The 14,002-nt window shown below is 38.2% G+C and overlaps 1 protein-coding gene across 1 annotated transcript; it reads right to left on the reverse strand.

Moving 5' to 3' along the window:
- Window positions 1–381: 381 nt before the first annotated feature.
- LOC124643947 lies at window positions 382–13,965 on the reverse strand. Its single transcript, XM_047183065.1, has 14 exons — window positions 13,655–13,965; window positions 13,026–13,185; window positions 11,127–12,580; window positions 10,345–10,466; window positions 9,737–9,870; window positions 8,518–8,628; window positions 7,446–7,563; window positions 6,752–6,890; window positions 4,653–4,812; window positions 4,134–4,236; window positions 3,554–3,673; window positions 3,003–3,100; window positions 2,101–2,214; window positions 382–1,712 (listed from the first exon to the last, which is right to left on the reverse strand). Exons 1-14 carry the CDS (start codon window positions 13,813–13,815, stop codon window positions 408–410), a joined length of 4,299 nt encoding a protein of 1,432 aa, XP_047039021.1. The 5' UTR covers window positions 13,816–13,965; the 3' UTR covers window positions 382–407.
- Window positions 13,966–14,002: the final 37 nt, after the last annotated feature.

Raw genomic sequence — 14,002 nt, forward strand, 5'->3', positions numbered from 1 at the left:
TTCGAACTGATTATATATGCATATAACATTGAATGCTGCAGTAAGGGGTGTGTATTGTAAAGATATTTACTAATCGTATGATTATTAAAATGTTGTCGCGCATGAATGTAAATATATATTGTCTTCTAAAATTCAAGAAATATATCTACATATTTAAGACAGAAGTTTATTTCGTGCGCGACAATGTCGGCTAAATCGGCCTGTAGAATAGTTGTCCCTTCGAATATTATATCATTACAAGAATACTTTCATTATATTATACAGATTTTTTATTTAATAAATTCCGCTAATTCGTATTTAATTGTTTTATTTTATAACCAGACTTACAAAATTGAATATATGTACTACATACTACTAAATAGTCTTAAGAAAAACACTAAATACTTCTAAAAATACATTTATTAAAACTATTCATCGTTTAACTTGGGTTGCCTGAGCCTACGCGGCCGGGTCTTACTATCCGTCAGCTTTCCGGGGCTCGTGGCCCTTCTGAGAGCCCTATCTTTCTCCTCCTTCCTTCCCGACCGAGCCGGGAGCCCTAGGCCTTTGGTATTCTCCTTCTCCGAGCCCGTCTTTGGCGTAGAAAACTCATGTTCTAAATTCTTTACTATACCTTTTCTTAAAGACTTAGAATATGTCTTTATAGTGTTAAGAGGTGTGAAAAACTGTTCGGGAGTCGATTGAGGAGTAAAAAATTCGGTTAATTTGTCATTTGTATCGGTTTTCGGTGTTTTGGTAGTATCTGTGACAGTAATCACCGGTTTTCGTGTTGTTCTCGGAGTTAGAGTTTCTAAAACCGGTTTTGCGGTAATAGGCACCGGTATTTTGAATTCGGTTACCGGTTTTCTGGGTTTTGGTTTTTCGACTTCCTTTTCGTCTGAGCTGTTTTCGTCTAGATTCAGTTTTATGACTTTTCGTCTTTTCGGTAGTTCTTCGTCTTTTACTTTTCTTGCGGATAATTCTGGAAGTTTTCCCTTCGATTCGGGCGTTTTATCTCCTTCCGTTTTCGTTTTTGGACTTAATTTGAGACTTTCAAATTCAGCTTCAAGGTCAAATTGTAGCTTTTTGACCACACTCCTCACTCTAGCTGATGCTATCATCAAATTCATGATCTCATTGTTTAAATAACCATCTACTTTTAAATCTTCAGCTATCTCATGAATAGTAACTATGTAATCATCAACCGCATCAAAATTGCCATTTTTCAGCTCAAAAAACGACGCTTCGATCAAAATTTCTAGCTTAACCCTTCTAAATTGGTGTTCGAACATACTTTTAACATAATCTATGATATAATTCTCAAAATCTAAATCGGAATACATCTTTAAAACGGATTTTAATTTCGCATCAAAAAACCCAAAAGTTGATATTACTCCTTTGAAATAATTCCCGGCAATTTCTAATTCATTTGCTCTGAAATACATTGATGCTTCCAGCCCACTGGTAACATACGATATCAAGGCGTAATACGGATCGATACACGCAAAACAGTTGCAAGATTTATGTCTAAAGAAATCTGCGGTCTGAAATCCGGGAATGGAGACGTATTTTCGAGTCGGACTGACTTGGGATTTGAAAGTCTGACATTCTAACATAGTCTCAAAGTCCTGTTTTGGCGCGAAAGTTGGTATTTTTTGTTCTGTTGTGGTTAGAAGTTGGTCGGTGGACGGAGGTAGGCCTAGGATGTATTTGAGACGGTTATCGATTTTCACCTGGAAGACAAATAATAACTTAAAATTATTGAATTTTGTGGTAAAAACATAGGAAGGTAAATCTTATATCTTTCAACATATTTTCAGTCATTTGTAATTAAATTAATTAATAGATTCAGGCTCATTTTCACCGTCTCATCCGTTTTCCGAAAAACAACAATTTACTTTAAAAATTGATCGTGAAAATTTATAGCTAGCAATCTTTTATGTTTATTTTGTCGATGAACTTGAGCCTTCGGTTTATAGAAAAAGTATAGAATTCGAAGTACGAAGGTGTAAACATTAAAATTAGTGCTTTGAAAATGGCAAATAATGAAAAATCGTAAAAAGAATGTCTATTTTTTTGTGCACATTTCCGTATTATAATATACTTTTGTCATCAGCGAACCTGAGCATCGTCCATCTTATGAACATTAACAATCCCGGCGTACAGGCCCGCGTGCGTCACGGCGGCGCTGGCCGGCGCGCCCACCGCACATGCGCTGCGAGAACGACGCCATAGCTGGAAGGAATAAATAAGTATAATATATTTATATAAAATTACTTTTACGGATTTTATCGCGGTTATATTAATATAATTTAATCCCGACGTTTCGAATCCTTTACAGCATCCATGGTTAATGGTGAGCATATTAATATAACCGCGAAAAAATCCGTAAAAGTAGTTTTATTTAAATGTCTAATATTCGCGTAAGTGTCAGAAATCAATATGTTTATAATACATTTGTAATAGTAGACTAGTAAGGCCTAAATTCATCAACAGCATAAACGTCAATTTTATTAAATCTACCGTTTACTATGAATTTTTACGTCCCATTTTCGAAGTAAACAGTTGTTTTAAGAATAACGGACGTTTCTGTTGTCAATGAACTTGGGCCTGAGTTTCGCTGATTATTGATACAGTCTCTGATAGCTTGTCAGGAACTTATCTGATAGATAAATTATAGCATTTGGTTTCACAGGTCTCACAATATATGGCAGAAATTATAAGCAGCATTTATCTGGCAGATAGCATATCTGACACTATACCAGTGAAATCGGGCTCGGGTTAGGTTTAACGCGGTTTCACCCGCGTCTCGAGGAAACTTCTTCCCGTACCAGGATAAAATATAACGTCTGTCACTCAAGGATAGTCTAGTTTTCTAACAGTGAAAGTTCAAATTGGTTCTGCAGTTCCAAAGCCTATTCGATTCTAACAAACTATCAAATCTTTCCACTTTATTTCTTAATGATATCAGTGTGTACAGATAGATCTATTTTTCTTTTACTACATAAAAGAGTTAAGGTTACCTGTAGCGCTCGACAGGTGGATACCGCGGCGCTGCTCGCCACACTGATGTGGTACTTCTGTGTAAGACTGCGGAGACGACGAGGGAGCCACTTGGATGCTGAAAAATGTCAAAAACATTAAATGAAATTCATCCCAAAAGCTCTATAAACATTTTCCCAACTAAGGGTCGGCTTCCAGTCTGCAGCTGAGTACCAGCATTTTACATAGAGCGACTTACTTCGTTTGGTTAGACTGGAAGCCGACCCCAACATGATTGGGAAAAAGGCTCGGAGGATGATGATGACTTACTTCGTTTGGTTACCTGGTCAGTATCATCATACATCTTAGTAAGGTAAGATTGGTAGTAAGACTTTTACACTTACAAAAATACAATTCTACCATCAGTTTTACAGCTTTGTTTTCAAGTAAATGCTTCGATTAAAAAATGGCTTTTTGATGATTTACCTAAATTCATATAGTATGTAAGTGAACTTAGATAAAGTAACAAAAACTATTTTTTATTTGATTTTTCCGCTACCAGTCAAAGCTATTAAATAATAACTCTACTCACCAGTATTACTGATAGATAGATAATGTCTTTGTATGTTGTTCACAGCGCTCAGCGTGGTCAGTCCCGTGTCGAGACAGAGTAGACTTTGTGCTTCCAATAGGCGACCCACTGCTAGATCCACTGGAAATATAGACAGAAAATATATTATTTTACATAATTACTACCTGTTTTCAGCGGTTTCATACTCTCCTTGTGAGAATTACTTCATTCATCTAGCTAAATAAAATATAGCCTATGTTACTTGAGTTGAGTAGCTACACTATGTAGCTACTCAACAGTGAATTAATTCCTCAAGACAGCCGCATCCGAAACAACCAGAAATTACAAGCAGGACCGACATTTACGTGCTCTTTGGGGCACGATGCAAATTACTTCAGGGTCCATAACTGTGACAACCATTTTATATTTTGTACCTTATGTACTTTCATTATGGAATGCATTAAACGTTATGAATATGAATACATTGAAATTGGTTCAGAAGTTTAATTTTTGAAATTAAACTTTTAACTTTAGCAGACATTTAATTTCAACCAAACTGAACTTGCGTTTTTTTATATTATCAGTAAGGTTTGTTACTTACAATTGACGTCAGGAGTTTTCTGGTACGCCTTCAATATTCTAGTCTGAGCGAGTTGCACCAACTTTGCAGCAACACCCACTGAGCCTATCTTACTGTAGTATATCTGAAGTTAAAATAATTGTAAATATTAAGGTCAATGCTTCAATATCATACTTTCAACCGAGAAACTCTAATATAAAATGTTTTACCTAAGTTAAGATTCGATATGCGGTGATTCAATCTATTCATGGTTAGAATGTACCTCAATTTGAGGTCCACCAAATTCTATTTCTTATTCTCGAGGTCCAATTGAGTGAAATAATAATTAAAAAGTATAAAAATAAATTCCTCTGAAAATACTATCTTCTCAATTTCATAACTAGAAACGATTTAAATGTAATAATTTGAATTTTAAAATAGCGTTATTCTCGATACCATTTTTTCTGATATGAACATAAAAAATATAGCCCTTCTTGGAGTCGTGTAAAACCATGAAAAAAAAAACCTTTTAAAATCCAAAAATAATATAAAAATACTCACAGCAGCTTCACACAAGAAAACAAGAGCAGTTTCCAAGCTACCGTCATCCTGTACAACAGCAGTATAGTACTGTATAGCTCGAGCTAATATATCTTGTAGCTTCGGTGTAGCTCTGTCTATGTGGGACAGAAGGATGCCGGCGTTGCGGAGGTAGGTTTCTCTGTAAAATATACGAAAATAATGTTTTAATAAATAAAAAGGTTCCGTAAGGGTGAACAGGATTGCATTACTAAGACTTTCCTGTCTGTCTGTCACCTGGCTGTATCTCATGAATATACAGCGTGTAGGTTGGCTAATGCGTCAATAAGCAATAAAAAGTTTTTGCACTCGACAAGAAAGTTTATTAGCACACGGAAGAATAGTTTACACGCAAGAGTTTCACAATAGACAGAAGGAGCAAACAGTTTAAAGCGTAGGCAGTGGTCACAAGGGCTAAGCACTAGGTAATCTAGATTGCGCGTAAGGTGGAGCGAGGAGCGAGGAGCGGACTGGCGGACTGGCGGACTGGCGGACTGGCGTACTGGCGGACTGGCGGGCTGGCGGACTGGCGGACTGGCGGACTGGCGGACGGGCGTACTGGCGGACTGGCGGACTGGCGGACTGGCGGACTGGCGTACTGGCGGACTGGCGGACTGGCGGACTGGCGGACTGGCGGACTGGCGGACTGGCGTACTGGCGGACTGGCGGGCTGGCGGACTGGCGGACTGGCGGACTGGCGGACTGGCGGACTGGCGGGCTGGCGGACTGGCGGACTGGCGGGCTGGCGGGCTGGCGGGCTGGCGGACTGGCGGACTGGCGGACTGGCGGACTGGCGGACTGGCGGACTGGCGGACTGGCGGGCTGGCGGACTGGCGGACTGGCGGGCTGGCGGGCTGGCGGACTGGCGGACTGGCGGACTGGCGGACTGGCGGACTGGCGGACTGGCGGACTGGCGGGCTGGCGGACTGGCGGACTGGCGGGCCGCCGCGGCGGAACTGTCGCGCACGCAGCCGCGGAGTGGGGACATACGAAACAAGGATCGAGACGGCGGCCGGCCGGTTTACTTGCCACAATGAATACATTATATAGAAAGGTTAAGTCTGAACAACATTTAGAAATGAACAATCACAATTAGGTGAAATTAAATACTATTAACAAATCTAGTATCATGAGAAGAATACATTCATTAATAATTATATATATATCAAGAAACAATAAAAAACAGTGAAAAATAAATATACATGAACATAGTCACACACAATAAAGAAATATAATATGAAGTGTGGATAAAAATAAAATCGGCATGCGCCACAAATAGATAACCTTATGGAAAAAAATTCAAAGAATACTTTGCAAAACTATATATGTATGTACTCAAACTTGTAATCTTATAATTCAGGTATCAAAAATAAGAATTACTCCATTTGGTGAAGTATTAAAAAAAATTTAAAGTCATATCAAGATAGTTTAGTCATGGGACTGCAGGATTATTCGCGGGAGTTACCGCGGCGCTGGTACATAAAGGGCTTCAGAAGGAACATGATAGGTTTCAGTCAGTAAGAGTCTGACACTCCCTCGCGCTGCAGCCACAGCGGGAGGGGTCATTTGAATTATAATGTGTTTATATATGATTGTATTCGATTCATGTAGAATTATAACCATCCCCATTGCTAAAGAAGTAAAGCTTAAAATATTTTCATTCAAAATTCATGACTTACTTATCCCCCACATAGGAGGGAGTTGTGTAGCACTGTAGCAGGGAGTTGTGCAGCACTGTAGCAGGGAGTTGTGCAGCACTGTAGCAGGGAGTTGTGCAGCACTGTAGGAGACAGAGAAACTTACTTGTCCCCCACATATGCAGCGATGTGACAGCAGCACTGCGCGAGCTGCAGCGCATGTGCATCGCGGCGGCACTGCAGCAGCGCTGTAGCAGCACTGTAGCAGGGAGTTGTGCAGCACTGTAGGAGACAGAGAAACTTACTTGTCCCCCACATATGCAGCGATGTGACAGCAGCACTGCGCGAGCTGCAGCGCATGTGCATCGCGGCGGCACTGCAGCAGCGCTGTAGCAGCACTGTAGCAGGGAGTTGTGCAGCACTGTAGGAGACAGAGAAACTTACTTGTCCCCCACATATGCAGCGATGTGACAGCAGCACTGCGCGAGCTGCAGCGCATGTGCATCGCGGCGGCACTGCAGCAGCAACTGCACCAGCACAAGGGACAGCTGCAGCGAGGGGAGTAGCAGGGAGTTGTGGGTTACTGTGAAGCAAAATAAGAGTAAGATGTAAGAAATATATATGAAATAATATGAAATGTATAAATCCCTACTTAACATTATAAATGCGAAAGTAACTCTGTCTGTCTGTCTGTTACGCTTTCACGTCTAAACCACTGAACCAATTTTAATAAAATTTGGTACAGAAATAGAGTTGACCTTGAGAAAGAACATAGGATAGTTTTTATCAGGGACACGCGATATAACCGAACTCCACGCGGGCGAAACCGCGGGCGGAAGCTAGTATGCAATAAAAAAAAAAAATTCAAAAGTTCATCAAAATCCGTTCAGAATTTAAAACATAATTCAGCCCGGAGTCTGAAAGTTGGTGATTGATACATCCGTGCACCGTTAATATTGGTATCTAGTACCAATAATGTCGTCCCATCGCGCTGAGAGTGAAGGAATAGTGAGTGCACCTGTGTCCAAGCAAATGCTCGTGCACTATAATATGTCCTGCGCAGCTGGCTGATCTCCTTATGTGAGAACAGCCGCCGTGGCTGACAATCGGCTAACAACACTATGTATATATAACTTACCAGTGTCAACAACAGCTGACAACTCGGTGCATATCTCCACAGCTTGTGTGGCTCTCTGTAGCGCTGTATGCTCTTGTGATAGTGAACGCTGGGCTTGAGTTATGTCTGGGTCTATGCTCTGAAATAGTAAATAAAAAATTGTTCAGTAAAATCTTTAAAAAATTTCTCCCAAGTCTGACAAATACTTTGCTGAAAACCGCGTTAAGGTGATCTTCACACTGCCCCGCATCACGCTGCATCTTGCGTGTCGCCGCACCTACGCGCGTTCCTGCGGGAGTGCAGATCTGCATCATCGTGCGGGTTTTTCACGCACTCACGCGCGTAGGTGCGTTTTGTAAATTCACGCACAGCGAGTTCCATTTTCAAATATACACGTCACGCCCATTCAAAATCACGCGCGGCATTGCGGGATTCAGTGTGCCATGTATGATGCATTTTCAGTGTGTTGGACTATGCGTGTTTTCCATACAAACGGAGATATTTCCATACAACGGAAAAAAACGCATCCACGCACTACGCTGCATCATGCGGGGCAGTGTGATAATCGCCTAAAACCGGTTAAGCCAAACGTGACATAATCGCGCACAAATATACACACTGGTCAAACTGAGAACATCCTTTTTTAAGTCAGTTAAAAACATATTAACAGTAAGCCTAAACTTAACAATTTAGACTGTAGAAAAAGGCCTGTTTTGTCAAAAAAAATGAGCAAATCTCTTGGAGAAGTGACAGCCATACGGGTGAATCGATCATAAGGTTTAGCAACGCTTGGTACGATGGGTTCGGACCATCTTATCATGACGAGTTCCTCCGTGTTTCGGAAGGCACGTTAAATTGGTAGGTCTTGGCTGTCATTTGAACATCCTTGGCAGTCGTTACGGGTTGTCACAAACCAGTGAGTCTTAAAACAAATATTAGGTACCGAAGGGTATCAGATTGCCCGGGAAACCGGGTTGAGAAGGTCAGATAGGCAGTCGCTCCTTGTAAAGCGCTGGTACTCAGTTGCATCCGGTTAGACTGGAAGCCGACCCCAACATAGTTGTTGTAGTGATGATGAGTTAGTATTACTTACAGTTTCAGTAACTTTCCATCCGTATTTAGTGCTGGCTTCAGCTATATCGTATTCAGTTTTCAGACACAATAATATTGTCTGCGCTAGTCTGTAGTCTGACGAAATGGGCTCCTGAAATATATTTATATAATTTTAAAATTCACATTTTTCGAGTATTTAGCTGTGTTACATATCAAAATTATCGTAATTTATTAAACGTCGTAAGGGACAAAACCAAGCTTTTTTGAGCAAAAATAAATTCAAATGTACATACTTTAACTCGAGAATTTGGATTTTAAACTTAGATAAAATATTTTTAAAAATATCACTGCTTATATTGTAAACACAAAGGTGTATTTGTATGGATGTCTGTGCCTCTTTTGCGCAAAAAGTACTTGATGGATTTTGACGAAACTTGGTAGTTATATTATAAGTATATCAGAATTATCAGAAAGTAGCCTAAGTATTAATAAAGGCTACTTTTTATCCCACTACACTGAGTAGTTACTAGAGATGCCACGAATATTCGGCAACTATACGGTATTCGGCCGAATAGTACGTATTATTAGGCCGAATACTGAATATCAAAACATGAAAATAAAAGACGACATATTACTCATGATTATATATATTTATTACCAAAATAAAATAAAAAACAAAACAGTACGCAAACGCAAATACTTTAGTAAGTAAAATTTATTAGTGGTAAATTGTGATGACTAAAAACAAACTTTTTCAGCATTTGTTGGTAACAAACAATTACGTTTTTCGTCTTAAATGATACCAGCTTCTGAAAATTACCTCTCACTATACACGCTACTCCCTGATGAAGAAAGATAAACTTTAGCGAATTTCGACAGGTTTGGGTACTGTTTTTCGTTTGCTGACCACCACTTGTAAGGATCAGCCTTCCGATCTAGGCGAGTTGTTTTCAAATAAAAATCCAACTCATTTGCCACAGCATTCTTCTCCACGTCCTCCTCATCATTACCTACGCCTATGCATCGGAATAAGGAAGACAGGTTGCGACTTGTCTCTTTATTGTGTACCTGCGCACGGCGCGGCACGTGCTCAACAACATGTACCTATTTTGCGCCGAATATTCGGCGCTTCGGCCGACAATGCTGCCGAATATTCGGTATTCGGCCAAATCACTATTCGTGGCAACTCTAGTAGTTACACACAGAACGCGGGTGAAACCACAAAAAACAACCAGTCTATGTTAAAAATATATACTTACTGGTATATTATCCAACGTTTCCAGTAACGCGTCGACTATAGTCTTGAAATAGTCGCTATGCACAGTCCTGACGGCGGCCGGCGTGAGAGAGACCACTTCTAGTAACTGCCACAGTACTGTGTCTGAGTTTTCCACTGAAAATATATAGAAAAATTATTTATTATAAGTTATGTACTAGACGAAGCCCTGGTTTTACTGCATTTTTGTTCGATATAAAATTATGTTATAAGTTATGTTGTAAATAAAATAATGGTTGCAAGAATGCCATATATTCATGAAACCTGTATTTTTAGACCTGTCTTTTAGATTCTTAGCTGTTGGTGGATTTTTATCTATCACAAACTGTTTCCCGCGGTTTCTACAGTTTCGAGTGGAAACAACTTTTCCGCACTCATATAAAATATAGCCCATTTAAAATCAGATCACCAGTTTTAAGGTACAAATAGAGGAACCAAAAACACATTACACATTTCTATTTATAGCATGACGTAGTTTATATTTCTATCGGCTGCATTCCTTTAATTAAAAGTTCCTCATGTCTAGTTTCTATTGATAGCTTAAAATTCAAAAATATAGCTGTAGAGGAAATTAAAAACTAAATTATTTACCTGCCATCCACTTCTCATAACCATTAATCAGCAAGGAGTGTAGAGACTGCCACACGCCAGCCACGGGCACTATAGAAGGCCACAACTTGCAGTACATGGTAAACTCATGTTTTAGAAGTACACTGAAATTAAAAAAAGTAAGTTGAGACGTAAGTCATAGTATACCAGTAGGTAAAACCAGCAATCTATCTAGCTAGTTAAATCTAGTATAAGTGTGTGGGTTTGATTCCAGGACATGTGAGCCTGTTTTCTGAGCTTGCCTTCGCCAAAGCAACTTTTCTAAGTTACACTACACAGGTTTATCCGTCTGCGGGAAGTAGTCCCAAAGGAGACGGGTGGAACCGCGTGTAACATATGGTAATGTTATGTCTAATACTAATGCTACGATAGCGTTAAAGAATACCTTGACGATAAAAAGATAGTCGAATGAATAACTTAGAAAATAATGTTTTCCTAATCTACTATTGTATCTACATTGTATGTAATTAAACTTCCTAGCCTTCTCTTGCTGTGCCCTAACAGGGTCCATAATATGTACCTAGCTTTAAGCCCCTTGTAACATCATTGTAACATTATGGTATGCAAATGAATATGAATATGTCTGTTACTTCTTCACGCGCAAACGGCTCAATGATTTTTGATGAAACTTGCAGATAGCTTAGTTTTAAATACATCAGAATAATATATAGGTTTTTTTTATCCGGGTGCTGGAACCAGTAACCCACCAATCAGGAAGCCGGTGAAACCACTGATTAATTACTAACAAAAAAAATAGAACTTACCTGAATTCAACATCATTCAAAAACGGTTTCAAATCTCCATACAAATTCTTTTCCACGGCAATTCTAACCGCATCCAAAACTGACAGCAGTTGTAAATCGTCATTTTTCTCCTCATCATCATCCTCATCATTTTTCTCGTCCAATTTCAAGGCTTTAGCTTTTATATCCATTACCAAGCTCATATACTTGTCTGAGCTTAATTCTCGAGCAAATATTAAGCTCAAATATGCGTCTAAGAGAGCATTTTCATGCTTACTATAATCTAACTCACAAATACTCTTATTATAAAATGCTCGGGCCACATTTTTGCGCTCAAATTCAATTTGGTTGTTGCTTAGCTCGTTTTTTATGTAAATTTCAAATAAATTGATTGAAAATTCATATTTTTTGTTCTTGTTTAACAGTATGGCTGTGTTATGGGTATCCGTTTGCAGTTTGCGGTAGCATTTCTCATAGTTTATACAGCCAAGTTTATTTAGTATGATCAACGTTTCATATTGCTTGGCAATTATTGAGTTATATAAAGGCAGTAAGACATTTAAGTCAGAATTATTCTGAACAGCGTTGGTAATAAAATGTTTTAGTAGAAATGATAGTCTTAAAGCATCATGTAGACCAGATTTTACTTTACAATTTTCACATTTTAATAACTGATCACAGTTTTTCAATTGTTCAATTAGTTTCAACATAAATGTAAGGCATTGTTCTTGAATTTGCTGAACAAAATTGGTTTTAATTGAATTATTAATTGAATATTCAATGAATAGTCGTAGAAACTGTCCGATGAAGGGATATGTAGTTACCATGGTTGTTTTGTACCCCAATTTTTCTGTCATCTCACAAGATACTGCTAAGTTTTTGAAAATAGTGTCTGTATAGGTTGTTTTGTTAACAAAAATATCACAGAATGAGTTTAAATAGAATGTTTGGAGACAATGGAATATGTCAGGACTATGTCCGAGTATTGACAATCCTGTACGAACAACTACCGTTAAACAGGAATCCTTAAAACGATTCTTTGATGAATTCTCAGCGATAACATATAGACAATCACTGAATTTTACATACAAATCTAACATTTCTTTATCTTTTAACTTCTTAAAACTTCCCAAATCAGGTTTCTTTGATATTTTCTCAAAAATTTCCAAATAAAATCTGTTTAGTTGTTCAAAGTAGCTGTCGCTGTACATAAAATGCATTTTTTTCACCAAAAACACTAGGATATTGGTGCAGAATTGAACTGTGTCGTAAATATCCAGAGTTTTGAGTATATCTTCAGTTAGTTTAGGTAGTAGCTTATGTATAGCTTTTCCTTTTAATTTTTCTATGTAAACGAGGCGGTCTGCAATGATATTCCAGTATGTTTTGTAATACTCTTTCAGAAGGTACTTTGAGTCCACTTCAAATGCCATGAATGATAGTTTGAGAATTAATTCTGGTGGTATTTGTGCATTCTGGAAGGTGATAGTAAAAAATATATGTAGAAAAGTAGTAGCATGAGGTGGTAAAAGTGTTTTCCTGTAACATTTGTATAAAAATGTATAAAAATAAATGTGTTTCAAGTGTAATAAATTTGAATAGTAGCTTCTTCACATTAACTGTAGAAAGATCCTAATCTTTTTTTCTTATACAAAAATTAAATTGTTTATCTCTGATTTTAGGTAACATTGAAACAACATGGGTGTTACCAGTTTGTCATGGCATGCCGTACTTTATATAATTTATCTCAGAAAGACTGTAAACCAACTGTAACTGGGTTGAGGAGGTCAGAAAGGCAGTCACTCCATGTGGCACATAGGTATTTACCATTTACCTATATTACCTACATACTGAGACTGGAAGTCAACCCCAACATAGGAAATGACTAGTCTGATTAAAAGATGTAAGAGAACTACATACCTTCCTAACAACATATCTATGTATATGATATATACAGGCCAAGGTTTTGACCTGTTCAGCCTTATTGAGTCCTCTGGTCTCCCGTATACAGTCTATGGTCAACGTTAACAACTCTTTGGCGTCTATGCTGTCCCTCCATGATGGTGCCTTGTCCAGATTTCTGGAAAATAAAACAGATATATTATGTTGATAGTTTTATATGCAGACTAAGATTGAAAATTAAAATAGAAAACAAAAGTAGTTTAGTTTTTGCTATACATGTTTATTTGATGGAAAAAGATGAAGTTTCTACTACATCCTTTGCTTATTACTACTCTAAATTGGAACGTAACTCGTATCTCTCGTATAGCACTTCCAAGCCATAACTACTGCACTGTTTTAAATGTAATTTTGACACACAGATACTCTAGATCCTGTGAAAGGATTTAAATGTTTAACCGCGCAGAAAGTTGCCACGGGACACTCACCCACGGTGATCTATAAATTAGCCTTTTTAATCAGTTTTAATAAGCAACTTATCAAGCAAAAATTGTATCGGTAAGATATTCTAGGTAAGATATAGATATTATTAGGTTCAAAACAGATGTGGAAAAATTACTAATTAAATGTATTAAGTTACAAAGACTTACCTGCATAATAAACAAAGCACGTTCAATGAGAGAGAGCCTCTATCTTTCGTTCCCAACTTTGATGCAATCAATTTGTAATCTTTATACACCTTTGCTAAGTCATTCCAGTCTTTTTCGTTGTTATTGGCTTTGATCTTCGCTAGGAAATCGTTTGCGTCCATGGTTACCAGTCATCTATTTTAACATCACACGAAAAAACTCTTATAACAACAATATTTTGTAGCAAAATTACATAGAAACACACTCGATTCAAACCAGAAATCAGCCGTTATTTTAAAAACGTCAACGTCAAAGAAAACTAATGTTTATGTTCTACGTGTCATTATATTATATCACAGCCAATGGAAG

The sequence above is a fragment of the Helicoverpa zea genome, chromosome 29 (assembly GCF_022581195.2).
Source record: "Helicoverpa zea isolate HzStark_Cry1AcR chromosome 29, ilHelZeax1.1, whole genome shotgun sequence".
Classification (NCBI taxonomy): domain Eukaryota; kingdom Metazoa; phylum Arthropoda; class Insecta; order Lepidoptera; family Noctuidae; genus Helicoverpa; species Helicoverpa zea.

What these genes read in the sequence shown, in the direction of transcription:
- LOC124643947 (XM_047183065.1), bottom strand. Translation starts at nt 13,815, where the DNA reads ATGGACGCAAACGATTTCCTAGCGAAGATCAAAGCCAATAACAACGAA. An exon ending in TTGAATGATGTTGAATTCAG is followed by an intron (nt 10,467 to 11,126) that starts GTAAGTTCTATT and finishes TTTTAATTTCAG; the next exon opens with TGTACTTCTAAAACATGAGT. An exon ending in GATGGAAAGTTACTGAAACT is followed by an intron (nt 7,564 to 8,517) that starts GTAAGTAATACT and finishes TTACTATTTCAG; the next exon opens with AGCATAGACCCAGACATAAC.